The sequence below is a fragment of the Lactuca virosa genome, chromosome 1 (genome assembly GCF_052849685.1).
Source record: "Lactuca virosa cultivar CGN04683 chromosome 1, Lactuca_virosa_CGN04683_v6, whole genome shotgun sequence".
Lineage (NCBI taxonomy): Eukaryota > Viridiplantae > Streptophyta > Magnoliopsida > Asterales > Asteraceae > Lactuca > Lactuca virosa.
In genome coordinates this window covers 13,185,760-13,213,064 of record NC_136426.1, presented here as the reverse complement: position 1 = coordinate 13,213,064, position 27,305 = coordinate 13,185,760, and the positions used below count along the sequence as shown (strand labels likewise).

Here is a 27,305-nt window from a genome sequence, read left to right as displayed (position 1 = left end):
TTAATATTCTTTTTCATTTAATTAAATTAGAAAATATAAATTAAAATTAAACATAACATTTTTTTGATTTTTTTTTTTGCTAATTTAAAAAAAAAGTTCTGAAATAATATTTAAAATAACATTTAATTAAAAAACCACACTACAAATAAATAAAAAACACGATAATTATAAAACACGATAATTAAAAAAAATACACTTAAAAAAAGACAACATAATTTAAATCCTAAAACTTCAATTGAAATTAACTAGTTATTATCGAGAGTTGGAATGTAGACATGTTCAATGTGATCAGTAAGATCAGATCGAAGTTGGTGGTGGGTTTCAGCATTGCGCAATTCGTGTATTATTTCTTGGTCATCAACTTCGTCGGTGGGGGGATCAGGCTGATACACAGGAGATATCGCAGCACCCTCATCTTTCAATATCATATTGTGTAGTATAATACAAACGTACATTATATTTTTTGTTTTCTTCACCATCATAGCTCGTGCATGCATCTTTAATATGTCCCAACGTCCTTTAAGGACCCCAAAAGCACGTTCTACATCCTTTCTTGCTGATTCTTGTGCCGCCTTGAACCGTATCTTTTTGTCAGTAACTGGATATGGATATGCCTTCACAAATACATCCCATGATGGATATATTCCATCCGCAAGATAGTAACCATGTTTGTAGTGTTCACCATTCAGATAAAATGAACAATCGAGTCCTGTTCCATGATATTTCTCATCAAACAATGGTGATTGGTAGAGGACGTTTAAATCATTGTTAGACCCGGCTACACCATAGAATGCATGCCAAAACCATAAATCTTGTGACGTCACCGCTTCTAGTATCATTGATGGATACTGATGGTCACCCCTCATGTATTGGCCTCTCAATTCCGTTGGACAATTCCTCCAATTCCAATGTGTGCAGTCAATGCTACCAAGCATTCCAGGGAATCCATGTCTAGCTTCATGTGCTTCATACAAAAGTTGAATGTCAGTGGATGTTGGACGGCGTAAATATTCAGCCTTATACATTTGGACAACACCGTAGCAAAAGTTTTCAAGAGATTCACGAGAAGTTCTTTCTGACAGATTTAGATACTCATCTAACGAGTCTGGGTTATAACCCTTCGCTAATTGACGTATTGCTGATGTGCATTTTTGTAGCACATTGAAACTTCTTTGATTTGTTGCATCCCATGTTGTTTGAAAATAAGGATAATTCGTCTCCAGGTCACCATCAAGTCGCATAAACAAACCTTTGCTCATACGAAATCTTCTACGGAATTGCGCGTGACCATAAGTTGAATCATCTGTAAAATAATGTCGGATCAGCAGTTGTTCAGCCTCTAAACGATCTCTGTGGATTGTGTTTCTCCTTTGAATGTTGCTTGAACTAGCATTATTCTGAAGAAGCAGTTGTGCAGTACGAGACAATACAGGTAACAAATTATTGTTGATAAGTTCATCCTCAGATGATGAACTATCATCGTTAACTTCCATTACTATTTTCCGAATGTTTGGATTCATTTTGACAAAAGAGAAAAGATAGAGAGAAAAATGAAACAAACATACATATATAGATAATGAAACAAGCATAACTATATATAGATAATGCAACAAGGATACATATAGAGAATCTTAATAAAAAGAAAAATAAAAATAAAAATAAAAAACATAATAATAAAGAGAAAGATTCTCCAGTCATATGATGTCGACATTTTGAACTTCACGGGTTCTCCAACTCCCAACCATACTTAGTTGCAATTTGTCGTTTCCTTTCAAGCACCGTGCGCAAAATACCTCCAGTCAAATGATCATGCGGCCGGAGAAAATACTCCATATCTTGGTTCTCTATCTCCCGATCCAATAATTGAGCTTTTCGTTCTTCATTAGCTTCGAGAATGCGTAATTTTTGTTCCCAATATCGTTGTCTCTGTTCTTCCTCTGTTTCAGTTGCAGTCTTGATGCCGGCAATTTGTTTGACGAGATCAAACATTTCATTTTCTGTTGATGATGTCGATGTCGCTTTCTTTCCTTTTCTTTTTCTCTGGGGCGGTGAGTCTTCAACACTAAACGACTGTTGTTGTTGGGGAGAGAATCCAGGAGGATATTGTGGATCAGATGATGATGTGTAGGCGTTGGATGAAGATGTTTTGGTTCGTTTCGAAGAATGAGATGGGGAATCTTCACCCACTTTTGCAACAAATGCCCATTTCGCGTTGTCTTTCAACCACTCCCAAGCTTGTTGATGAGGAAACCTTTCTGGTTAATAGTCCTCCGATACTCACTTAGTGAAGATTGTAAAACATCAGCCTCAGATCTCCCGCTAGCCACACTGTTCATCTTACGGTTATAGATGCCGTTGAAAGCATTACATTTCTTTTGGAGGTCTTTCCATTTTGAGTTTACTTGGTGTCGTGACCGATCCGAACCTCCCATTTGAACATTAAAATGCGCTAGAACCCTCTCCCAAAATGCGTCGAACCTTTGTTGATTTCCGCGTTGTTTATCTTTAGAAACATCGACATATGCCCTAGCCAAAGCCAACTCTTCGCGTTCCACCCATTTCTTTCTCTTCTGGCGGTGTGTATAGTTGCGTTTTTTCTCAGCAACGGGTTGCAACTCCTCGCTGGTTTCTTCTTCGTTTCTTTCGGGAGTCGGGTCGTCACTAGAACTGTCAGATTCTTCATTCTGAGCATCACGAAACTGGAAATTCTCAGGTTGAGAAGATTGGAATTGGGTTTCTGGAACCCTTTGAGAAAACTGATTCCATGGATTATAACTCTGATTTTCCTCTGGAAGCCTAAATGTGTTGTAAGATTGTTGCACCGGGAAATATTGTTGTTGGTAGTTTTGGTTTTGTTGGTAGTTTTGGTAGTTTTGGTATTGCTGATAGTTTGGATTTTGAAAATCTTGAGAAAAAAATGGAATATCTTGACTTGAACCGCATTGTGTGGATTTACGTTTTTGGCTAGAACCGATTTGTTTAGATTTGCCTCGGGAATCCATTGAATGTAACTAAAGGAATCGAATGAAATATAAAATTTTCTAGAGTAAAAACACCACAAATAAATGAAATATGTATTATGTATTTATAAACTTCTAAAACAAAATAAATAAATAAATAAATAAATAAATAAATAAAAAGAATCCGTGACTATGGTCAAATGGAAAGTGTATATAGTCAAAGTGATAGTGACCGAATTGAAGTAATAGTGCAGGGAATCTCTTTTGCTTCTGAAAAAGTATTTTGCATTCATTCACAAGAAAACAAATTAATAGTCCTCATATTTCAGCGGGTTCACCAACCCACTTTACACAATTAAACCCTGGAACCCGCTCAACCCAAATGGAAGGAATTGTTTCCCGGCGGTACCGCCGGTACCGGCACCCGAACCCACAACGACTTCGTCTTCCCTTATAAGTGTGTTTTAATGGATTCGAAGAGTTGTTATGATCTGAAAGGTTCTCTTTTGTAATGAATGCAATATGTTTTGTATAAGTGATTTTTGTACAAAATATGGAAACCTGTCAACCATTTGAACTACTAAGAGGGTGTTTGTATGCTCATTTTCTAAGTGATCTTATTATTTTTATTAGGTTACAACCCGTGGAAACCACGGGTAAGAAAGAAAAACAATATTGATAAGTAAAAATGGTAATGAAAAATCAAAGATTTATAAAACTTTATTAAATTAATAAAATATAAGTTTTGTTTAGATAATAACAGGTATTTAGCTTTTATTTTTAATGGCAAAAAACGGTTTGTGGAGCATAAGTTACAAATTAATCAAGAACTAAAATTTATATTTAATGTAATTTACATACTTATAACATATACAATGTTATAAACTTTTAAAAAGTAGAAAGTTACAGATTTGATCGTTGTGAAAAAATATAAACCTTTAATAAGTTTGTGGATAATGTATATAAGTTTTTAATTACCAATTTACCTAATTTATATATATATATATATATATATATATATATATATATATATATATATATATATATATATAGAGAGAGAGAGAGAGAGAGATAGGTTTAGGTGTTTAAAGTATATATTGTGTTATTGTGTGCATAAATGTGGGCCAATCAAAATTAAATAAAAAATTAAATAATTAAATAAATAAATAAGGGTAATTTAGTAATTTGTTTAGTAACTTCCAAAAATAATCCCTATAATTATGGGATTGACTTTTAACCTAATTTATTAAACCTCGTTCCCCTCTTTATCTACAAAAATCGATTGCCATCGCCAGAAGAGAAGAGAAGAGAGAATGAAACTTGCCATCGATTGCCTCGCCGGCGGAAGAGCAGCGAAATCGGGAGGATTCGTTGGAGACCAAAGAAAGTACGCGCCTGATGGCTCTACGCCTCCGGCGGCGGCACTGCAGCGGCAGGACAATAGGAACAGAAGAGAGAGCGAGGGGTGAGACCAGAAGAGGGTCCGACAACAGGTGGGGCTTCGGTGGCATTGACTCGACGGAAGAATAAGAGGTGGGTGCGACGGGGGAAGCGAAGAGGTGAGAGCGAGGGGTGAGAACATAATCGTTTTCTATCTGTTGATGACAAAAAGATACTAAATGATAATTTTGGTTGCTTTATTCTCTATGATATATGTTTCAATTTCTACCTTTACCCGTATATATAACCAAAATTCTCACCCAATTTTGAATTTTTGTTTATTTATTGTTTTGTGGAATGCTCTAGGATTTGAATGAAGGTGGCGTTTAACTTTTCATGTCAAAAGCATTCATCTTTGTATTGTATTCACGATGGTATTTTGGTTTTTAATACTTTAGTAGACAAGAGATAATATGCCCTTTAGGCCTTCTTTTCTGGAACATAGTTTAAGTCAGATTCTTAATTATAGGCATATGCTATTACCTGATTTTTATGCAACTTAGTGTTTGTATATCTTGTATGCCTTGTGTTACGAAGTTTTATCATTTTAATGGTGTTTTTTGTGCACCAATCTTGAAAACAATAAATTACAAAGTATTTTTTTGATAAGATGTAGCAGTCGGGTCCACTTTCAAAGGCTGTTTCTTGTTTCTACTTCCATTAATATAGAAAGCAATATCTACAAGCCAACGTGGCACATATGAAAGGTACTTATGTATTGTATTAATATAGGTGAACTGAGCATCTGTATTTGTTTTGATGACATGTTTAAGCTTCATATACCTTAAAAGACCATGCCATCGTATCTATAACTTTTCATACAGATTAAAAATGGTAATTTTTCCTATTGGAGGATTTGATTTTGACCAACAATGTTGAGATAATTCTTGATGTAATGTGAACATCAACAGTTGTGGAAGTCTAGGTCTGCATCTATCACACTCTTTAATATCCATCTTAATATCTTCTTATTTTTTTATTTTTTTTATCTTTATATAAGTTTAAGTTAATTCTATGAATATATAAGTTGCAGGGTGAGAAAATAAGGACACGAAGTGAGTAGATGAAATGGATTCTTTCGAGCCCCCCATTAATTAAGATTCGTTGGCATCATAACTTTGGGTTAGTTATTGAATTGAAATGAGTTTTATCAAGCTCCACTAATCAAGATTTATGTTTTGAATTCTGAAAAGGTATCAAGTATGTTTATGTAGATGATTCAATGGATGATATTAGTGAGATTCCAATTCTATTGGAATGGAATCACAAATACCAATTCTGTTGGAATGGAATCACGAATTCCAATTCTGTTGGAATCACAGAAGTTGATGCTTGAAGAACGGACCACAAAATTAAAACGGACCACATTATTCTTTTAGAATGTATTAGTCGTTGTTAGATTTTGATGATTTCTTTCCCGTTTTGAAAGTTTTTTTAGTTTTATTCTTTAACAATAAATGTAATTCTTAACAATTGTTACCCGTATTCTATAAGAAATAATGTATTTTTTGTTTTTATTCTTCAATTGATTGTTCAAGAATTTGTTATTCTACAAGAAGTTTTTAAATTCATGATCAAGAAATAGGTTCAAGAAAATTTTTATTATTTATGGTTCTAAGAATATTTTTATTTTTGAACATACTCATAAACATATTCTGTCAGAATGTCCGAATTAAAAGAATTATAATTAGTAAAATCGGTTTTTTAAAATTAATAGAATCTATGATCCCTTAAAAAATGCAATTTTCCTTTATTAAATCTATATTAATTGACTAAATTACCCTTGTAATTAATTAAGATGATATTTTTCAATTATATTTAATTCAATAATATATATTAATCACTTTCTATAAATAAGTAAATTTGATTGGCCCACATTTATGCATACAATAACACAATAGATACTCTAAACAAAATAACCTAAGCCTATATATATATATATATATATATATATATATATATATATATATATATATATATATATATATATATATATATATATATATATATATATATATATATATATATATATATATATAACCGTTAAATAGAAGATCTGAAAAAGTTTATTGTTAAGAACTATCTTGGTCAATAGATGTAAATCAATTTAAAATAATATGAGTGCAATAACGCTCGCCATCCACCATTAATTTCAATTCTCTTGCTGCCTTAAAAACATAAAATCCACCAAAAAAAGGCATAATACATAGTTTGATTAGCTTTTATATAAATTCACTTATAGTAGCATAAACATTCATTAAGATTATAAATCATATATCAAAATTAATCATTTTTCCTACTTGATAACCAAAAGCAACTGTATGTACATGTTCAAAAGAAATTATTTGAACCAACCAAAAGCAATTTTGTTGAACCTTGCCCATGAAGAATTAGAATTTGGTATCCTAACAGGTGAGAGACCTAATATCAGTCTATACAAAATAAATTTTTTATTAATATTAAAAGGATAGCAAATAAACATGAAATTTTAAATGTGAAAATATTATTATTGATTGACTATCATCTCCTAGACTAAATCGCCAATACATAAGTGAAGATTACATATTAACAATAAAAACATACTACAAACTAACATCATAAAGAAATTCACAAGAAAAAACTGTCACCTGGCTTAACAACCTCTACATGTTGTGACTTGATCAGAACCTATCTTCTATCCAAATGAGTTATAATATAAACTGGAACCCACACAGAGACTTAGTTAAACTCGATGTATGCTAAACAAATAAGTCAACACACTTTGATTTAAATTTAGGGTGCTCTTTTTGTTGTAATAGAAACACAACATTACCAACTAACCGTGTCAGGGAACACAATGATAGGATTATGGGAGGATTATTCTCACGAAGTGTATGAAAAGACATGTAATTCCTCTGTTTATTCTTTTAAGCACCATTTAGTTTTGATCTCCCGCTTAATAATAATAAATAGAATATTTATTTAGTTACTAATCTTTTTCTGACAAATTGATAGATAAACTGACAGAAAATTATAGTTTAGTGGCTAAATTGCAAAATGGTAAAGGTACATTTTTTTTTGTCATTTTGGCCTGTAACTTGTCAAAAAGTGCATGATGGTTTAAGTTTAATTGCTATAGAAAATACTCAATAGGTAAATCAATAAAAAGGGAACATACATTTTGATACTATCTATATGTTGCTCTTTCGCTATCTTCCCACACCTTAAAACCATCGATTATTACAAGTTCAAATATCTTGATTATCCTCTTCAGCCCTCAAAACACCTGGAGCACTTAATGTCCGGCTTAAATAAGATAATTATTAGATTATTAAATAGAACACTAATTTCATAAAGACATTAAAGCCATTAAAATCCTTCCTCGGTATACCTTCAATTTTTCATTAAACATCATTTACACTGGCAACACTTAATCCAGGGAGCATTTAATTGGAAAAAGAAAAGATAAAAAAGGAATGCGGCCTTACTTTATATCCCATTTGATCACCATTTCATGCACAGCCTTTATACATAGTAGTTGTCGTAGCCTGAAACAAAACAAAGCAAAACAATGTCAATTAGCTAAGGATAAATGAATGAAAGCCGATAAAAAAAAGTTCAAATTAGTAGACAATCTGAACATTGAGAACGATCTTATATATGTATTACTTTATAGCAAATTTAGGGGCACCATCAGTGCCAAACACATACATATAGTCACAAATATACATGTAGACAAATAAATGCACATAGTCACAAATACACATGTGGACAAACAGTCATAAAGATAGACATACAAACAGATAGATAACCAAACACAAACAATAACACAGATATTATCATATACTCAACCTTGAGTTGTAAGACATATAAAAAACATAAACTTAATACCATGTTTGTATTTTAAAGCCGGTTCTTCACACATCTCTACCTCATCATCACATATGAAAACTTTAGTTCTTCTATGTTTTTCCTTCCCCTTTAAAACATATATTTTCCTAAAAACAGATTAATCAAATTATTGTCACGCCCCCAAAAAAAAAAGAAACAAAACACCATGATTTTTGCTAGGACAGTAGATATTGGAGATGGGATGATACCGAAACAAAAGACTCATACCTTTAAACTTAGTGATTTGTTGATAATAGAAAACAATTTTTAGTACTTAGTGAATTTTATTAAACTAATAAGATATTTGTTTTGTTTAATCTTTGTATATTGATTATTTAAAATTAATATTCATTTTTATTTGAATAACAAAGTATACTTCGAAAGTACATAGCTACAGAACATAACCCTAAAATAACAAAGTATACTTCGAACTTAAAATACATATATACATAGTTTTTTTTTTTGGCAATTAATATATTTTTCACTATTTACTTTTTATAAATTAATAATATAATGAGGGGTTTAAAATGAAATTATGGAAATGAAATGTTATAAAAAGATGTAACATGAAGTTTATATATAAATTAAAGGGCGCTAAATATAAATAAATATAATATTAAACATAAAGAGGTTTGTAATAGAGCTGGAACATGCTAATCTTGAATGAAAACACAGAACACAAAACCTACATTTTTAATTTCATGTTAAGGAACATTGTAACGATGAACATAATCATTGTCGACTAATCTGTTTTATCAAATGAAGTAGAAAGTTAGTGGCTAAATAATTTCACAATAACCTTTTCATATGAGTTGATACCGAAGTCAAATAGTAATAAACGAACAGTGGCTTCATTATGGCAATGGCGGCAATTGAAAATTTCAACACAACATGGTGCCTTGATTTGTTTTGTATCAATCCTTTCCCTTTCCATCAAAGATTCATGAAAAGACATTTTCCTCTTCTTCAATTTCTGCTTCAGCTTCCTCACTCACTGAGCTCACAATCAAATCCCAAAAATACAACCCATCGATCTGACATTATAATTTATAAATGTTATAAATGAATACATATAACATTATAACCTGATGAACATGAGGCATTCTCCTTATTAATACGGCCAACTACATCTGTGTCTATTCTCATCCTTATTTATTTTAATTAATTATACATTTCCTCAAAAATTGTATCATCTCAGTCATCACTCTTTTAAATTCAAAAAGAAAAATGTAAAAAATAAATGTATTTTCTATCAATTATGTTTTCAGCCGAACAATACCATATGTGAGCAGATTTACATGAAGATTGAATAGCAATCGATCTACAGGGGAAACTCCATGACCCAAAACACAAATGAAATATCCAATTCAAGAAACACCATAACCTGAAAACACAAAATCCAGATTAATCATCAAAAACCAAAAAAGAATAAGACGTTAAAACCCAAATGAAACAACATATCATGTCAAAACTGTTATTATGCAAGAAATCAATGCAAAAAGGTTTATACGCCAAAAAATTTCTAAAAACGAAAAAGAAACAAACCTGATCAGCAAGTAATGAAAATTTTCAAAGTTCTTGTGTTCAAATGCCTAATATGCTTCTTCTTTCATCCAAATTAGATTTGCATTATTCCTTTTAATTTAAGGTTTTGGGAACAACCCAAGTCTTCAGATCAAGACTTACCTTTATTTGCTTTGAGAGGGAGCTAGAAAGAGGGAATAAGATCAATACTACTCATCTAGATACAAACACAAAACATTATCATTTGAGTAATCTCACTTTTTAATGGCTTTGTCATATATTTTAACGTCAGCAGAACCAAGGGCTTGTCAATTGTCGCTTAGTGCGGACAAGGTGAAGTGCGATTAAATACAATAAATGACAGAAAAATAACCTGGATCATAAGTGTTATGGATCCAGTGAAGGAATAACATTTCTTAAAGATGCAATTTTCCTAATTTTAACCTTCTTTGAAACCAAATTACCATAAAACTTCATGTACAAAACCCTTAGCAAAGTTTTTTCCAATAAACCTCTACCTGTTACCAGAATCATTCAATAGCAAGAGAAAGAGTTGAAGAACATGCCACATAAAACTATAAAATAAACATCACTGGGAAAATAGAACGCAAATGACCAATAAAATATCTGAGAGATGATAAAAGCGATGACAAAGAAGCACATACCTTCTGTTGCATGAGATGTGGCCGACGACTCTTAGGGTTGGAGAGAAGGAGAGACATTGCCAAAAATATGGATTAGTTCCTCAATTTATGGGATTAACAAAAACAAAGAGTATAAAGAGCGTGCAATGCAGTGGGTTTGTTTTAAAGATATAAGGGCAAATTTGGAAATTCACTTACATGTAATTGGCAGGATAATTCTATTGGGGGGTGCTAATTGACTGCCACGTGTCGAAAATGGTTTTATTTATTAGATTAGGGGATTTAGTTTTTTTTTAGTAATCAGTTTCATACAACTATATATTATATGGGTATGAAAATCTTATTATTTTTGTAGCCTTAATGATACCAAATTTAAGATCAAAATCTGATTTTTGAAACATTTAAACTTTGATTGTTCCGATTGCATATCACCATAATCAACTTTAGATATAGATCTGAACACCCATTAAGAAACAAAAAACAAATCATTTAAAGAACTTATTCAAAAGTGGAATGATAGTAATTTCTTGGACAAATTAACATGGAAAGTGTTGCATTCCTCATAAGACCAACTCCATTTGGAATTGCATCAATTATTCGTCTATCAAAAAAATGAGCAAAGTTGGCCAATTTTCTAATCCCCGCAGTTAAGAATCTTCCATAAAAGGCATCTATGTAACCCCGATTATATGACCAATCATATATAGAATTTTTTATTTTGTCATAAAAAATTCTATTAGGACCCATTTTAACAAATGCATTAAGGAACTCCAAATTTTGAAAAGATGAATAAACAGGTTTATATAAAAAAAAGGCTATAAATATTCCGAAAGAGGAATTACCATTTAGCGGGGCTACTAGGACTTTTTACGAGACAGAGGGGGATCTTTTGGTTTGAGGGTTAAATTTGTCAAAATGGATGCTTCCTTGGTACTTTCTATTTTTTGCTTTTTATAGCAACCTACTTACTGATTTTACTTTTTATAGCATTGTACTTTCAAGATTTACGAGTAAATTGAAGAGCAGGAAATTGTCTGTACATAAGAGCATGGATAGTAGTGAGATGATGGTGAACATGATGAGTGGACTAAAAAAACAGAATGATTTAATATTCTTAAAAATCAGAAAATCAGAATTAAACAAACATTAAATGTACCATGAGAATAACAATATTATTAATCTTTTACATCTCATTTGATATAAATAATTTGAAATTTCGTAGGAAAAATAAATTTTCCGTTTTTGATAAGTTACCAAAGTCAAGAAATATCATTGCTAGCTATTAACACTACTTAAGGTATGTCATATTATCAAACAATTTCATAAGATTGCATAATCAGTAGTGTATAGATTCTAAACAACAAAAATATCACCATGACCAAAATACAAAATGATATAAATGTTCTTTGTTATGTGTCTTTTTTTTTAATATTATAACATATTCCGAATCACAAAAATGACAATACCTTTTTGATGTGAAGTATCAAAAGAAAGGAAGGAACTAATTTGTCTTTATGTTAAGTTGCAAAATAGATCATTAGTATTTGATGTTGTTGAACAATTTTTGGTACAATTGTATAATCTAATAATATGATTATAATATCATGCTACTTGCATTATCTAAAGCTCTTTGACTGTTTTTCGCAATTCTAATGTCTTGTTCCGTTTTGTAATAATCTCATCGGTATTAACCAATACGAATGACGTGCAAATGCATTGGAGTTACTCACGCATGCAAGAAAGGCTTGACGAAGATACATGTGGCCATTAAAAGGATGGTAAAAGCATGACCTTCTCCCAAAGTGTCAAATCCAAGTGCGAAGAGCATAGAAGATAATATATCCGGAAACAACCGCAAGTTTCAAATTTGTAGTAATTCTTAAAATCAAGTACTAACTAGAGGTTGCTATTTTGTATCAGAAGGCAGTCTATCCGAATATGTTGAGCACATTCATTCAAATGAAATAGTTGAGATTGAAGATAGTTCATTTGAAATAGGAGTCTTGGATCTTGTAACTTTCTTTTCATTAACAGATTCCACTTTCCTTACATCTTGATTCACAACTGTTGCCTTGTTTCTCCTTGATTGCCTTGTACCCTTGTCAGCATTACCTTGAGAAAAACAATATTATTAATCTTTTACATCTCATTTGATATAAATATTTGAAGTTTCATAGGAAAAATGGATTTTCCGTTTTTTATAAGTTACCAAAGTCAAGAAATATCATTGCTAGCTATTAACACTACTTAAGGTATGTCATATTATCAAACAATTTCATAAGATTGCATAATCAGTAGTTTATAGATTCCGAAATATCATCATGGCCAAAATACAAAATGATATAAATGTTCATTTTTATATGTATTTATTTTTAATATTATAACAAATTCCGAATCACAAAAATTACAATACCTTTTTTATGTGAAGTATCAAAAGAAAGGAATGAACGAATTTCTCTTTATGTTGAGTTGCAAAATAGATCATTAGTATTTGATGTTGTTGAACAAATTTTGGTACAATTGTATAATTTAATAATAATGATTATAATATTATGCTACTTGCATTATCTAAGCTCTTGCATTATCTAAAGCTCTTGGACTGTTTTTTGCAATTCTAATGTCTTGTTTCGTTTTGTAATAATCTCACCAGTATTACATCAATACGAATGACATGTAAATGCATTGGAGTTACCCACGCATGCAAGAAAGCCTTGAGAAAGATAGGTGTTGCCATTAAAATGATGGTAAAAGCAAGACGTTCTCCCAAAGTGTCAAATCCAAGTGCAAAGAGCATAGAGGATAATATATCCGGAAACAACCGAAAGTTTTAAATTTGTAGTCATTCTTAAAATCAAGTACTAACTAGAGGTTGTTATTTTATATCAGAAGGCAGTCCATCCGAAGATGTTGAGCACATTCATTCAAATGAAATAGTTAAGATTGAAGGCAGTCCATTTGAAGATGTTGAACACATTCACTCAAATGAAATAGTTGAGATTGAAGCAGATGACATTCCTTTGACACTATAGAAGGCATAGGTATTTACAAAAACATATATACATTTATTTTTAATCTTACAATCAAATAGTAACTAGAGGCTTTTATTTTGTATCAGGCGGATCGACACATTTATTTTCAGGCAAAACCCAACCCGATATATACAAAACCATTGTTAGTGAGATATAGGTATGACACATACATGTTTAGTTCTTTTAGGTTTGGTATGTACAAATATAGCATATATATGTCATACCTGTACATACCAAGCCCAAAAGAACTAAATAGCATATATATGTCATACCTGTATCTCACTAACTATGGTTTTGTATATATCGGATCGGGTTTCGCCCGAATCTAAATGTGTCGTTCCTCCTTATACAAAACAAAAGTCTAGTTACTATTTGATTGTAAGATTGAAAATACATGTATATATGTTTGCGTAAATACCTATGCCCTCTACAGTGTCAAAGGGAACGTCATCTGCTTCAATCTCAACTATTTCATTTGAGTGAATGTGTTCAACATCTTCAAATGGACTGCCTTCAATCTTAACTATTTCATTTGAATGAATGTGCTCAACATCTTCGGATGGACTGCCTTCTGATATAAAATAACAACCTCTAGTTAGTACTTGATTTTAAGAATGACTACAAATTTAAAACTTTCGGTTGTTTCCGGATATATTATCCTCTATGCTCTTTGCACTTGGATTTGACACTTTGGGAGAACGTCTTGCTTTTACCATCATTTTAATGGCAACACCTATCTTTCTCAAGGCTTTCTTGCATGCGTGGGTAACTCCAATGCATTTACATGTCATTCGTATTGATGTAATACTGGTGAGATTATTACAAAACGAAACAAGACATTAGAATTGCAAAAAACAGTCCAAGAGCTTTAGATAATGCAAGAGCTTAGATAATGCAAGTAGCATAATATTATAATCATTATTATTAAATTATACAATTGTACCAAAATTTGTTCAACAACATCAAATACTAATGATCTATTTTGCAACTCAACATAAAGAGAAATTCGTTCATTCCTTTCTTTTGATACTTCACATAAAAAAGGTATTGTAATTTTTGTGATTCGGAATTTGTTATAATATTAAAAATAAATACATATAAAAATGAACATTTATATCATTTTGTATTTTGGCCATGATGATATTTCGGAATCTATAAACTACTGATTATGCAATCTTATGAAATTGTTTGATAATATGACATACCTTAAGTAGTGTTAATAGCTAGCAATGATATTTCTTGACTTTGGTAACTTATAAAAAACGGAAAATCCATTTTTCCTATGAAACTTCAAATATTTATATCAAATGAGATGTAAAAGATTAATAATATTGTTTTTCTCAAGGTAATGCTGACAAGGGTACAAGGCAATCAAGGAGAAACAAGGCAACAGTTGTGAATCAAGATGTAAGGAAAGTGGAATCTGTTAATGAAAAGAAAGTTACAAGATCCAAGACTCCTATTGCAAAGAAATCTTCTGGAGGAAAGGGTAAAAGCAAAGCTGAGGTTCAACAGCTTGAGGAACCATCAGAGCCTGCAGGTAGAAGGAAACAAGGCGAAAATCTGTTGGAAAGAAGAGCAATCAAAAGATTCTTCTGAAAAACAAATGAAAGCAGTTGCCTGGAAAGAAGAACATTCTTTCTTTTGATATTATTTGTAGATTATTCTTCTCTGAAAACGTTATTTGCCACACCTGCCACTACTCGAATCAGTCGTGTGAATGACCCTCAGGAAAATTCTGTCAGTCTTGCCCTGCTTGATAAAGGTAGTGGGACTTCTTCATTTTTTTGATTGAATAATTTGAATTCTACAGAATGTTGACTCGTTTTTTATTATGATATCATTTTATAGATGAGAATGCAACACCAAATCCAGCATTGTCTCTGAATGCGTTTCTTAAAACACCGAGTCAGTCATGTAGAAGATCATCAGCAAAGTACAGTAAAAACTGCGCTTCCAGATAAAGGTAGTGCAATTTCTTCACCTTTTTGATCAGATAATTTGAATATTTATGATTCTGACACAATTTCTTTTTATTTTTTATTTTTTTATGTTTCTGTTTTATAGATGACATAGAAAGTAATGCAACATAAAGTTCAGACGTATCTCTGAAAGCCTTGTTTGCAACACCTGCCATAACTCGAGTTAGTCATGTTGAAGACAATCAGCAGAGTATAGATGACACCAATACAACAGAAGGTCCAGATTCATCTTCCAAAGTGTAAATGAATACACCTGCTTCAACTCAAGTCGGTCATGGCAAACATCTTCAGGAGAAAACCATCGAATATGCCCTTCCTATTGAAGGTAGTGAAAGTTAATTTCCTATTTAGTTTGGTTTTAGAGTTTTTTTTCTGACTCATCTCTCTTTTTATATATAGATGACATGGAAGGCAATGCACCACAAAATCCGAATTTGTCTGTGAAAACATTTGCACCAGCCACAACTTGGGTCAGTCATGTAGAAAACTATCAGCAGAGTACAGTAAAATTTACCCTTCCTGCTGAAGGTAGTGCATTTTGTTCACCTGTTGATTGAGTAATTCGCATTAAAGAGACTTTTGGCTTATTCCTTTTTTTTGATCCTGTTCTGTAGATGACACAAAAGGCAATGCAACACAAAGTCAAGATCCATCTCTGAAATTGTTATCTGCAACACCTGCAACAACACAAAATCAAGATTTGTCTCTGAGAACATTGTTTGCAACACAATCCACAACTCGAGTCAGCCATGTAAAGGAACATGAGCAGAGTACAGTCAGATTTGATCTTCCCAATGAAGGTAGTGCAAGTTCCTCACTTATTAGTTTGATTTTAAAAGACTTCAGGTTCCTAATTTCATATGTTATCATTTTGTAGATGACATGGAACACAATGCACCAGAAAATCCAGACTCATCTCATAAAGTGTTTCCTAAAACACCAGCCACAACTCATAGATTTGTCCTTCCTGATGAAGGCAGTGTGGCTTCTTCACTTGTTGATCAAATAATTTATTTTTAAGAGACTTCTGCCTCATTCTTTATTCTGAATTTCTGATATTGTTTTTAAGGGAATGTGACACAAAATCTAGATTTGTCTTTGAAAAATTTGTTTGCAACACCTTCCACATCTCAAGTGAGTTATGTACAACACAGTTACCAGACTGCAACTCTTTCTTGCATGTTTTATAGACAAAAAGCAAGGCACTGCAACACAAAATCAAGGTCATGGTGAAGATAAAAAAAGTGAGACTTTTAGAGATATGAACTTTCAAGATTTTGTTCATAAGTACTTTGATGATGAAGTAGATTATTATCCTGGTGACAATTCGAGTAAGGACAAAATGGATGAAATTAAACAACATGACTTGCCAAGTGAAGTAGCAGGAACAAGTCACCATGATGCTTCTGGCTTAAAAGATAGGTCCTTTTTTTACCGGTGAAGGTATATGAATACCCTTTTTTTATGTCTTTAGTAAATAAAATGTTTTTGATTATGAAAAAACTTATAGCCCTATCTTTCTTTCGATTGTTTTGGTAGACAATATGCAAGGTACTACAACAGATCTCCAGGTCCAGTGAGGATCCAAAAAGTGAGATTTTTGGAGGCCCAAACTACAACTTTGCGTGTACATTTTTTGATGATGATGAAGTAGATTTTGGTTCCAGTGACAACTCGGGTGATGAAATGAAGCAACAAGATACAGGTACATGATTTCTGCTTTCATTTTTTTTTTGTTTGGACATATACTTTACTGGTGCTTTATATGTGGACATTACTACAATTAGGTTGATTTAAAAAAAAACATTTGTAATAGAAAAAAAGGAGGATGCTATATAATAAACAATTTAATGGTAGTAATAGTAATATTGAATATATCGCTTTATATAAAATACCGCCTGATAAGATATCTTTGATTTTGGGCGTAGGGAGGAGAAATGTAACAGCGATGATGTAAGGTTACAGAGGTACAAAGACTCGGTTTTCTAACAAGTGACTTAAGAGCGTATAGCAATGTCTTTGGGTAAAAAGAATGTTTATGTTACATTTAGATAAAGGGGATTGGTGTGTAGTCGAAATGGTATTTTTATATTTGACTACCTCGTACTTTGGAAGGAAAAACTTAGACTACTTGTGATGTATTTTGTTTAAGTTTCTATAACATTGCTTGACCACCTTACTTGTAATTTTGAGTAGAGGACATTGCAAAGTTCTTAGATTACTTGTTTTGGGTCTTATTATCGCTTAAACAAATATCTTATATCACAGATGGGGTGGGGTGGGGTGGTAGTAGGGACAATTTAATAATTATTTACTTAAATTTACTTAAAGAAGCTAAGTACCCTTTAGTCATTTTATATGGTAAGAGACAATCTATTTTACAAAATAGAACCCGAGGCTGTCATAGTTAAAAAAAAAGGTGGGCTTGAAGTGAAATAATCATGCAAATACAAAGACCATTTATGTAAGGGATAATGACTTAAAAGGTAATATATTTTTCGATTTGTACACATTTGGTCACTGAGTTTTTTTTCGTCCACACTATGTACAAAATGAGAAATATATTACCCTATTAAGTCATTTTTTCCGGCTAACCTAGAGTAATCGGTCATAAGGATTGAATATGTACAGTTTAACAAGTTGAAGGGGTAAATGTGGACAAAAAAAACCTCAGTGACCAAATGTGTAAAAATCAAAAAATATATTACCCTTTTAAGTCATTATCCCTTTATGTAATTTTATTTTAAACTTTATAGCTTTTGTATGAAATAATCAACTATTGATTCTCCCTTACTTTATTTTATGATGTGATCTGTCAATTTTAGCCATGATAGTTTTCAAAGTGGTTTTCGGGTGTGAATAAAATCTCTCGATTAGTAGTTAAAACTTAAAAGTGTTGTTTTCGTTTAATGCTGATAACATGTGGGTTCTTATGTAATGTCAAAAGAGTATGGTAAAAAAAGCAAGCAAGAGAGAGATCAAAATTTGATTCTTAGAAAAAACATAGAAAAAGAAGATTCACATATCAAGAATTGAACTTTACATGGACAGTTTTGGTCTTCGTAGTACATCATGAACAAAAACAAATACAAGATCACGTGGCTTATGGATTTTTAAAGCCTCAACCAAAAACATGAAATGAAAAAAAGCAAAAATTACTAGAGTATCTCTAATGGAAAGTTTTTTATAACTTATTATTATTTAGTTGAGTGGTCAAAACAACTTAACACCGTTAGAGTATATGACTTTATTGCTCATTTTTTTTATCATTCTATTGAATGGTCAATATAGTTTAATACTATGAACACCCTAACCCTTTCTCTTTAATAATATTATATTTTATCTCATTGACTTAATTTTAAGTATTTATTATTTATCTAAAGTTTATAGATAAAAAATATATAAAAACATAAACAATAGTGATATGTGAATCGTTTGTACGCGAGTAAATGTTTATATTAAAATACGACGTGTTTAAAAAACAAATAGTTAAACGAAAGTATTTTATATAACATTTTAGATAGATAAGGACAAAAAAAATATAACCATTGGAAAAACAATTTAATTAGAGGTTAATATAATTAAATAGTGAGATAGACAATTTTATTTTTTTACCATTGAAGATGTTTTTTACATTTATAAGGGCATGAAGCTTTAAATAGTACAAGCAGCTCTCAAAGACGAATTAGAGAAGGATGAAGCGACTAGTCAATAGGAAAATATGATGGTGTTGGTTGTTGAAAAACTAAAGCAAAAGATGCGGCTAATTTATTTACAAAACTAAAACAATACTCTTCACGTGGTTGTCTACGTGGAGAATATCTCTTCTTCCTTGCAAGAGCCAGGGACACTCTCTTTTGAGTTTCTATTATTTCAAAAAAGCAGCACCGAGGAGGTGAAATTCATTACAGGTACTCATCGCATCTGTTCTGTTGAATGATATTTCTTTTAATTTTCTGTTGTTTGATTTTGTTATTAATGTCTGCAAATAATCAATCAATTTTTAGGGTTTTAGTTCGATCTTTAGCTTGATTTTTTAATTTTTATTTTTGTTATGGATGCAGATGCCTAATAGCTCACTCGGTGATAGATCCAACCGGTGCAAAGCAATGATTTTGTTATGAATGCTAATGCACAAAAAAGCTTGTGCTGGTTGAACTTTACACAGATCTGACTCCATTTTTTGAGGTTAGTTTTTATTTTTCTCTTTTGCCCCTTATGAGAATGATGAGTTTCTTCATGTTAGAGGTTCTTTTGAATCCAACAATAAGGTTAGGAAGTTCATAACTTTAACTGTTTTAGGGCTTGATAGAGATTTGTCTTAATTCTGGTTTTCTGATCCTTCAAACACAAAATCATATTCTGGTGTATGTATAATTATTCAACTCTTGATCTGATCAACTCAAAAAGCATTGTTGTGATACCCATCTGCACCAAAAAGTATCGTTTTATTAATGTTACGAGTGGTATATTTTCCAAAATATAGTGTCTGAATGAACTAATTGAAAGTTTATGATGTAAAAGAAAAAAAATAGTAGAACTATGCTGAACATTGGCTTTCATCCTTTTGACTCGATTCTGATCTGTAGTCATTCAGGGCCATTGTCTATTATAACAATATTATATTTCTTCCTTGAAAAATCTACAAAATTATAGCATTGTCTTTTCACTATTTTGATGACTTATCTATAATTGGGTTAAACAAAAATGTTACACGGGGTATAATAAATAAGTATTTTGTTATTACTGAAAGACATTTACTGATGGAGATTTTGGGCTAATGTATTTCTTTGTTTCATGTATTGTGCAGTCATCCCCAGGCACTCCAGTAATATATCCTACAGTGTAGTAGGTTTGGTATGCCACAACTATTAAGGATTGTGATTGTTTAGACAGCCACATGGAATGCACTTAAGTGCAAAAGATAAAGAAGAGATGCTGTTAATGATCTATAACTCGCCTGCTCCTGACATATAAATCGATTTATAACTGGTCAAATAAGTCAGGTATTTTTCAATTGAAAAATCTATCCATTTATAGCAATTTTATTCAAACGTAAAGCAATTTTTTATGCTATAATGGGGACCTTTTTCAAAATATAATATCCTAATAAGAAAGAATTTTAAAGTACAGTGCTATGATTGGGTAGATTTTCCAAAGTACAATGACTTGAGAAGTAAAAAATTGATAGTGCAATGTTGTAATAGCATAATACTTTCATTTCTTTGTACTACAACATTGTGATTTGAAAAGTCACCCCAATTATAGCATTCTTTTTGCCACACACATTATAACATAACCCTAATGTTATATTACAAAAATTATTGCATAAACTCTTGCCGCAAAGCGCGGGCTGAAGACCCTCTTTAAGGACAAAAAGCAAATCAATTAAAGAATTTATTAAACAGTGAAATGTTGGTAATTTCTTGGACAAATCAACAAGGAAAGTGTTGCATTTTAGGAGAAAGAAGGAGATTTTTTGGTTTAAGGGTAAATGTGTCAAAATGGATGCTTTTGTATTGGATCTAAATCATTAAATCATAATTGTATAAACTAATAATAATGATATAATGTTTATCTTTTTGTGTGAAAGTTCCCTTTTCAACACATTATGCATCTAAGATGGACTCACATGTGGAGGGGATTTGTAAAAGATCAAAATGACCATCTAATTCCATTAAATACTAATTGTTGACCCAAAGCCTTTTATTGTAGTCCTCTTTTATTGTAGTCCGCGTGGATTATGATTATTAAATAGTCAAGTTTAATAATCGTTTCATTATGGTCGTTACAATTTTCTAAAAAGTTTAATCATTAAGGTTTCACCATTGAAGAGTAGGTAGGTGAGTTGGTTATTTACATATAGTATTAGTATTTTTGGAATGTGGGAGTTTTGATAGGCAGGGGCGGAGCCAAAAAAAAATTTTAGGGTGTTCCTCATAAATTAGTTAGAAAACACACACACTCATATATATATATATATATATATATATATATATAGAGAGAGAGAGAGAGAGAGAGAGAGAGAGAGAGAGATCGTTAATTTTGAAGGTCCTATGTGAAAACTAAAATTGATCCTCTCTAAATATAACTTTTTTTTATATAAACAAAATAAATTCAAGGGAGTGAGTTGTAACATGACAAAGCTAAAAACGTAACTAAATTAATTAAAATAAACAAATAAAGTTTTATAAAAACTGAGGGGTAGAATATATAAATTTCTAAAACTAATTTGTTAAAGAAATTAGAAGATGAGTTAAATTGTGAAAATGAGAGTATAAATAGGTGGCTACAACTATAACTTGAAATTATGATTTAAATGACGTTGAGTTAAATGCATCCCATGTTCAAAAAAAATTAACAATTGGGCTCGAACATAGGTATATTGGAGGCCGATGTGATGCTTGTAACAGTTGAGCTCTTTTACGTTTATAATTGCATAAAATGATGTATATGAACTCATGCTTAAAAAAAAATTGAGAATTTGAGGGTTGGCCTGGCCACCCCTGGCTCTCATGTGGCTCCGCCCATGTTGATAGGTGCCATTTTTTTTGGTATTATTGAAATGAGATTTTGTGATATAGAATTAAGGCAAGATATGCATGTTATTTTTGTTTGTAAGGCAAAAATAGATTACCATTTTGATTTTTAAGGAAACTATAACACGTTTTCATTTTTAAGCAAAAAAAGTATGTTACTTGCATTTTTAAGGCAATATTCATGCTACTTTCATTTGAAAGGCAAAAATGCATGCTACATTTGTTTTTAAGCCAACAACAAATTGATACTTTTGTTTTTAAGCGAGAATTAACATTCTACTTTCATTTACGAGCAAAATATGCCCCCTCATTGAGTACCTTTGGAAGTTTGTTCAATGGGGCCGGTTAGGGTTGCTAACATCAATCTTTTGCATTGATAAATAATTAAATAGTTGTAGCCATTAAAAAGATAGTAAACATCACACCCAAAGCAAAACCTTATTGTGATGTCTCAAATCCAAGTGCAGAGGACATACATGATAATATATCCAGAAATATGGGTAAGTTTCAAATTTGTTGTCAATCTCAAAATTAAATACTAATTAGAGGCTGTTATTTTGTTTACCGCCATCTGTTGTGTCAAAGGAAATGATATTTGGATAATTCTTAAAATAATAATATGTAAAATTTACCTTATTCTGCTTTAGGACGTTCATAGTTTTGAAATTAGAAGCATATATAGTTCAATTTAACATGTCATAAATAGAAACATTTATGAGAAACCAAGAGCAAAATTAAAATAACTTTAACTTACTTGTCCCCTGTTTTTAGTAACTCCATGTATTTTCGGTATAACAAGCTCTGTAGAATGATTCTAACTTAAGTAAGTTGAAATGTGAAATTTTGGAAAGCTGAGAAAAAGACTAAAATTGTCATTGATAAATCAATATCAATGTTGCGTATGTTAAAGGGAAAATGTTTAGATGGTGGAATACATTAGAAGTGACTGAACATGATCTTTGAGGCTATTTTTAAAAACGAGGATGAAGAGGGCAGTTATATCCTTTGCACACCTAAGACCGAGAGTGAGATTTGTCCCATTGACATCGGTCCAATCAATAAAAGATTGTCTGTTATGTCCTAACATGTCCTACATAACAGATCCAACCCAAAGCATGTAGCACATGTTAGAATATAGAAGACGACCTTGTATTGATTGAATCAATGACAATGAGACTAAAATTGATTTTTTTTTTTATCAAAGGTCCTGTCCCTTCCAATGTTGTCCTCCATCTAATCATGTTCCTTTTAACAAACATTTATTTTTTCCCTCAATTTTTATTTCAACTTACTTAAGTTGGAATCAAATGTATAGGGCTTGCTATACCAAAAATTTATGAAGTTACTGAAAACAAAGGACACGTTGAAGTTATCTTAAATTTGCTATGATTTCTCATAATGGTTTTAATTTATGACATGGTAAACTTAACTATGTTTCTAATTTCAAAACTAGGAACAAACCGGAGCATATTAAGGTAATTTTCACATGTTAGTAATGTAATAATTGTACAAATGTCATATCCTTTGACACTGCATAGGGCGTCCGCAAAACAACAACCTCTACTTAGTATTTGAGTTTAAGATTGACTACATATTTGAATATCTTGTTGTTTTTGGATATATTTTCATTTATGCCTTCTGCACCTGGATTTGACATGTTAGGAGAAGGCATTACATTGGGTGTGATGTGTACCATCTTTTTAATGGTCACAACTATTTTTGCCAAAGCTTTTTGTTTATGCCACATAATGTGTGGGTAATCCTAGTGCATTCTTATCAGTATCAATGCAATTATGGTAATATTATGACAAAATAGAACAAGACATTGGTGCAATTATGGTAATATTATGACAAAATAGAACAAGACATTAAACTTGCAAAAATGGTCCAGGATTTTAGATAAATGTAACGACCCAAAAATCCTTCCGTTAACGATGTTAACATCCGTTAAATGAATATTTATTTTGAGTAGACGACATTGCAAAGTTCTTGGATTACTGGTTTTGGGTCTTATATATCTCTTAAAAAAAAGATGGTCATTGTACCACTTGGATGGGGGTGAGGGTGGGTAGTAGGGAGTAGGGACCATATTTAATAATTATTAAATTAAATATAGTAAAAGAAGCTAAGGGCAATTTAGTAATTTTATATGGTTAGATAATCTATTGTAAAAAATAGACCCTGAGGCTGTGATATTTAAAAAAAGGTGGACTTGAAGTGAAATAATCATACAAATTTAAGGACCTTTTTATGTAATTTACTTTAAAATTTATAGCTTTTGTATAATTTTAAGGTTTTGAACTTGGTGCCTATTTGTTTTCAAATATTGGTTGTACTCCCTTGCATTGTTGACAAATATATGTGTATCTATAATGGGTCTATAGTTGGTTGTTTTATGTAATTTACTTAAGCTTTTGTATGAAATGTTTAGATTTTGAATTTAGTGTCTATTTGTTTTCAACTTGGGATGTGCAACAGATTGGACCCGACTCGTACCGGACCGCGAATTGAAAAAACCAAATATTGGAAAAGCTTGAAAATGTAAACCGCAAATCGGACTGGATTAGGAGACCGGTTTTGGATCGGTTCCAGATCTAGAACCAGATTTAGCAATGACATTTTTTGTTTGTTTGTTTGTTTGTTTTTTTATTTTTATAGTTGTAATTAAAGAAATAAGAAACAAGAACAATTATAATGATGAAATCTACTTTAAGAAATTAAGAATAATATATATACAAATTAAAAAGCTTAGGTCCACTTTTGAGTAACTTGGCTTAAGAAAAGATATAGGAATATAACTGAAAATGACCGCTTCTTAAAAGAAAGATTAACAATTTTTCGAAAAGTGATTACAGATTTTGGAATTTGGTTAAGTTGCACAATACTTTTGAGTTGTGATTTTTTTTTTTTTTTTTTTTTTTGTAATTGTTTTCCAGCAATTCAGAATTGGTTAAGTTGCACAATACTTTCGATAACAAATTCAAAATTGCTTTCCAAAGCAATAAAACTAACACTCTGTTTCCGAGTCTCATTTAAAGAGGGAAGTGGAGAGAAAATGAGGGAATCGGAGAGAAAGATGAAAAAATCACGACCCCAGATGTTTTTTTGGAATGATTTGGATGGAAGAGAGAGGAAATTGAGGCTTGATCTTCTCTTCTAATCTTCCTCTCAAATTGGAAGGATTTAGAGAGAAAGAGAACTAGGTTGATTTTTTTTTAAAATGGTAAAAGTAAAATAGGTAGGATGCTATATGATAAACAACTCAATGGTAATAATGGTATATTTCTTTATATAATCTGCTAAGCTATATTTGATTTTGCGCGTAAGTAGAAGATAAATGTAACAAGGAGGATGTAACGTTACACAGGAGCAAAAACTAAATTTTCTAACAAGTGACCAGAGCATATAGCAAGGTCTTTGGGTAAAAAACATGTTTGTGTTTCTAACAAGTGACCATTTTATTTGTACTTTTGAGTAGAGGACATTGCAAAGTTCTTAGATTGGTGGTTTTGGGTCTTATAATCTCTTAAACAAAGATGTTACTTGTACCACTTCGATGGCGTGGGGGATGGTAATAGGGACCACATTTAATAACTATTTAATTAAACATAGTAAAAGGATAAATAATTGAAGTGTGCAATAAGCAACGAATGGAACGGGAGTCAAAGGATATAGAATTGAATTTATGTATGAAAACCTCTTTATAGGCATTAAACTACACTATTAACCGTGCCATGCTGGACCATACATACTCAACAAGATCTCAATCAAACCAAATCACACACAAAAAAAGTTATAATTAGGTTTTGTAACTAAGTGGCATAATTGACTTCGGTTTAGACTTTCTATTACACAACCAAAGACACAATTAAATAACAATCTTATAAACAATCAAGTCCTTTCTATTTTGAGTGGGAGGGGGTGAAATGTAACTTTTGGTAAAATAGATGTAATGATAAAATTATACTTTTTCAACCAAAAGACACTGACATAACGGTATGTGTCATATGTCAACAAAATATATCATAACCTATCATTTACATATACTAATAAAAGTGGAATACATTGTGAGTATTAACAAAAATAGACTTTCTTTTCGGTCCATATGGGACTTTTATCAAGATTTGAAAATTTTGTATTATTAATGTAACACCCATAAAATTCAAGCCAATTTAAAACATTTTAACCCATTCAAAAACCATTAAGTTATTACAACTTGTTTCAAAATGGTTTAAACATCAGAGTATCCCCAGAACCAAATCACAAAATCATGAAATATGAGGAGCGGTACGATCACGCATTTGCCTTGCCACGATCACCTGATGTACCTGAAACAATAAACTGAAAACCGTAAGCTCGAAAGCTTAGTGAGTTCCCCCAAAATACCCGTACACACATAACCATACACATACAACAATGAACAGCATACTATGGGTCCAATCAACCGTCAGGTTGGAATACTCCAGGCCCTCAACCGTCGGGTTGGAATGCCAACGAACTACGAGTCCAATCATCCTCGGGATGGAATACTCTCGGTCCACAACCATCGGGTTGGAATGCCCACACACCTATACATACAATAACTACTATAGGTCCAATCATCCTTCGAGATGGAATACCCCAGGCTCTCAACCATCAGGTTGGAATGCCCACCTACTATGAGTCCAATCATCCTACCGGGATGGAATACTCCTGGCCCTCAACCATCAGGTTGGAATGCCCACATACTAGCAAACATGTGCACCTATCAAATAACCATATAACAGTCTACAAGACAACATACTAGGGCCCTATCATCCTACCGGGATGGAATACCCTCTACCACTGCTCAACACGTGCACATAAAACAGGGAATCTCCTACCAGCATACAGACAGGCAGACCAACTACGGGTCACTAAGCATAGCCACATCCAATCTACCAGAATACCGATCTAACAGAGCATACCATCATATAGCCATCCTATCTACCAGGATGCCAGCTAACATATCACAACAGTAACTATCTCAAATAACAAATCAAAGGGCCGGCCTTGGTGCCTTAGACCCTTGGGTAGAGTGAGGATAACTCACCTTGCAACTGCCGAACCGAACCACGAAAACACAATCCCGAAGCACTGCCCCAAACTCCAACACCTATAGCCATCAATGATCCATTGACATAAATATCCAAATTACCATAATACCCTTAAAGGTCGAACTGGTCAAAGTCAAAGTCCTGGCCAAAGTCAATCTTCCTGATTGACTCTACTCGCCGAGTCAACCCGTCGACTCGCCGAGTTCCCAACTTCAGAAAACTCTTATATCACAACTCGACTC

General features: G+C 32.0%; 1 protein-coding gene and 1 long non-coding RNA gene across 3 annotated transcripts; one reads left to right on the top strand and one right to left on the bottom strand.

Moving 5' to 3' along the window:
• Positions 1-245: 245 nt before the first annotated feature.
• LOC145111468 (protein ANTAGONIST OF LIKE HETEROCHROMATIN PROTEIN 1-like) lies at positions 246-1,493 on the bottom strand. The gene has a single exon (XM_079047742.1). It carries the CDS (start codon positions 1,491-1,493, stop codon positions 246-248), a length of 1,248 nt encoding a protein of 415 aa, XP_078903868.1.
• A 17,649-nt stretch (positions 1,494-19,142) lies between these two features.
• Positions 19,143-24,643, top strand: LOC145132756 (uncharacterized). 2 transcript variants are annotated; one of them, XR_013718233.1, is made up of 4 exons: positions 19,164-19,360; positions 19,514-19,637; positions 20,260-20,455; positions 24,467-24,643. It is a non-coding gene; the product is annotated as an uncharacterized LOC145132756 (long non-coding RNA). The 2 variants fall into 2 exon arrangements; XR_013718232.1 differs by lacking the exon at positions 24,467-24,643 and having other exon boundaries at positions 19,143-19,360; positions 20,260-21,041.
• Positions 24,644-27,305: the final 2,662 nt, after the last annotated feature.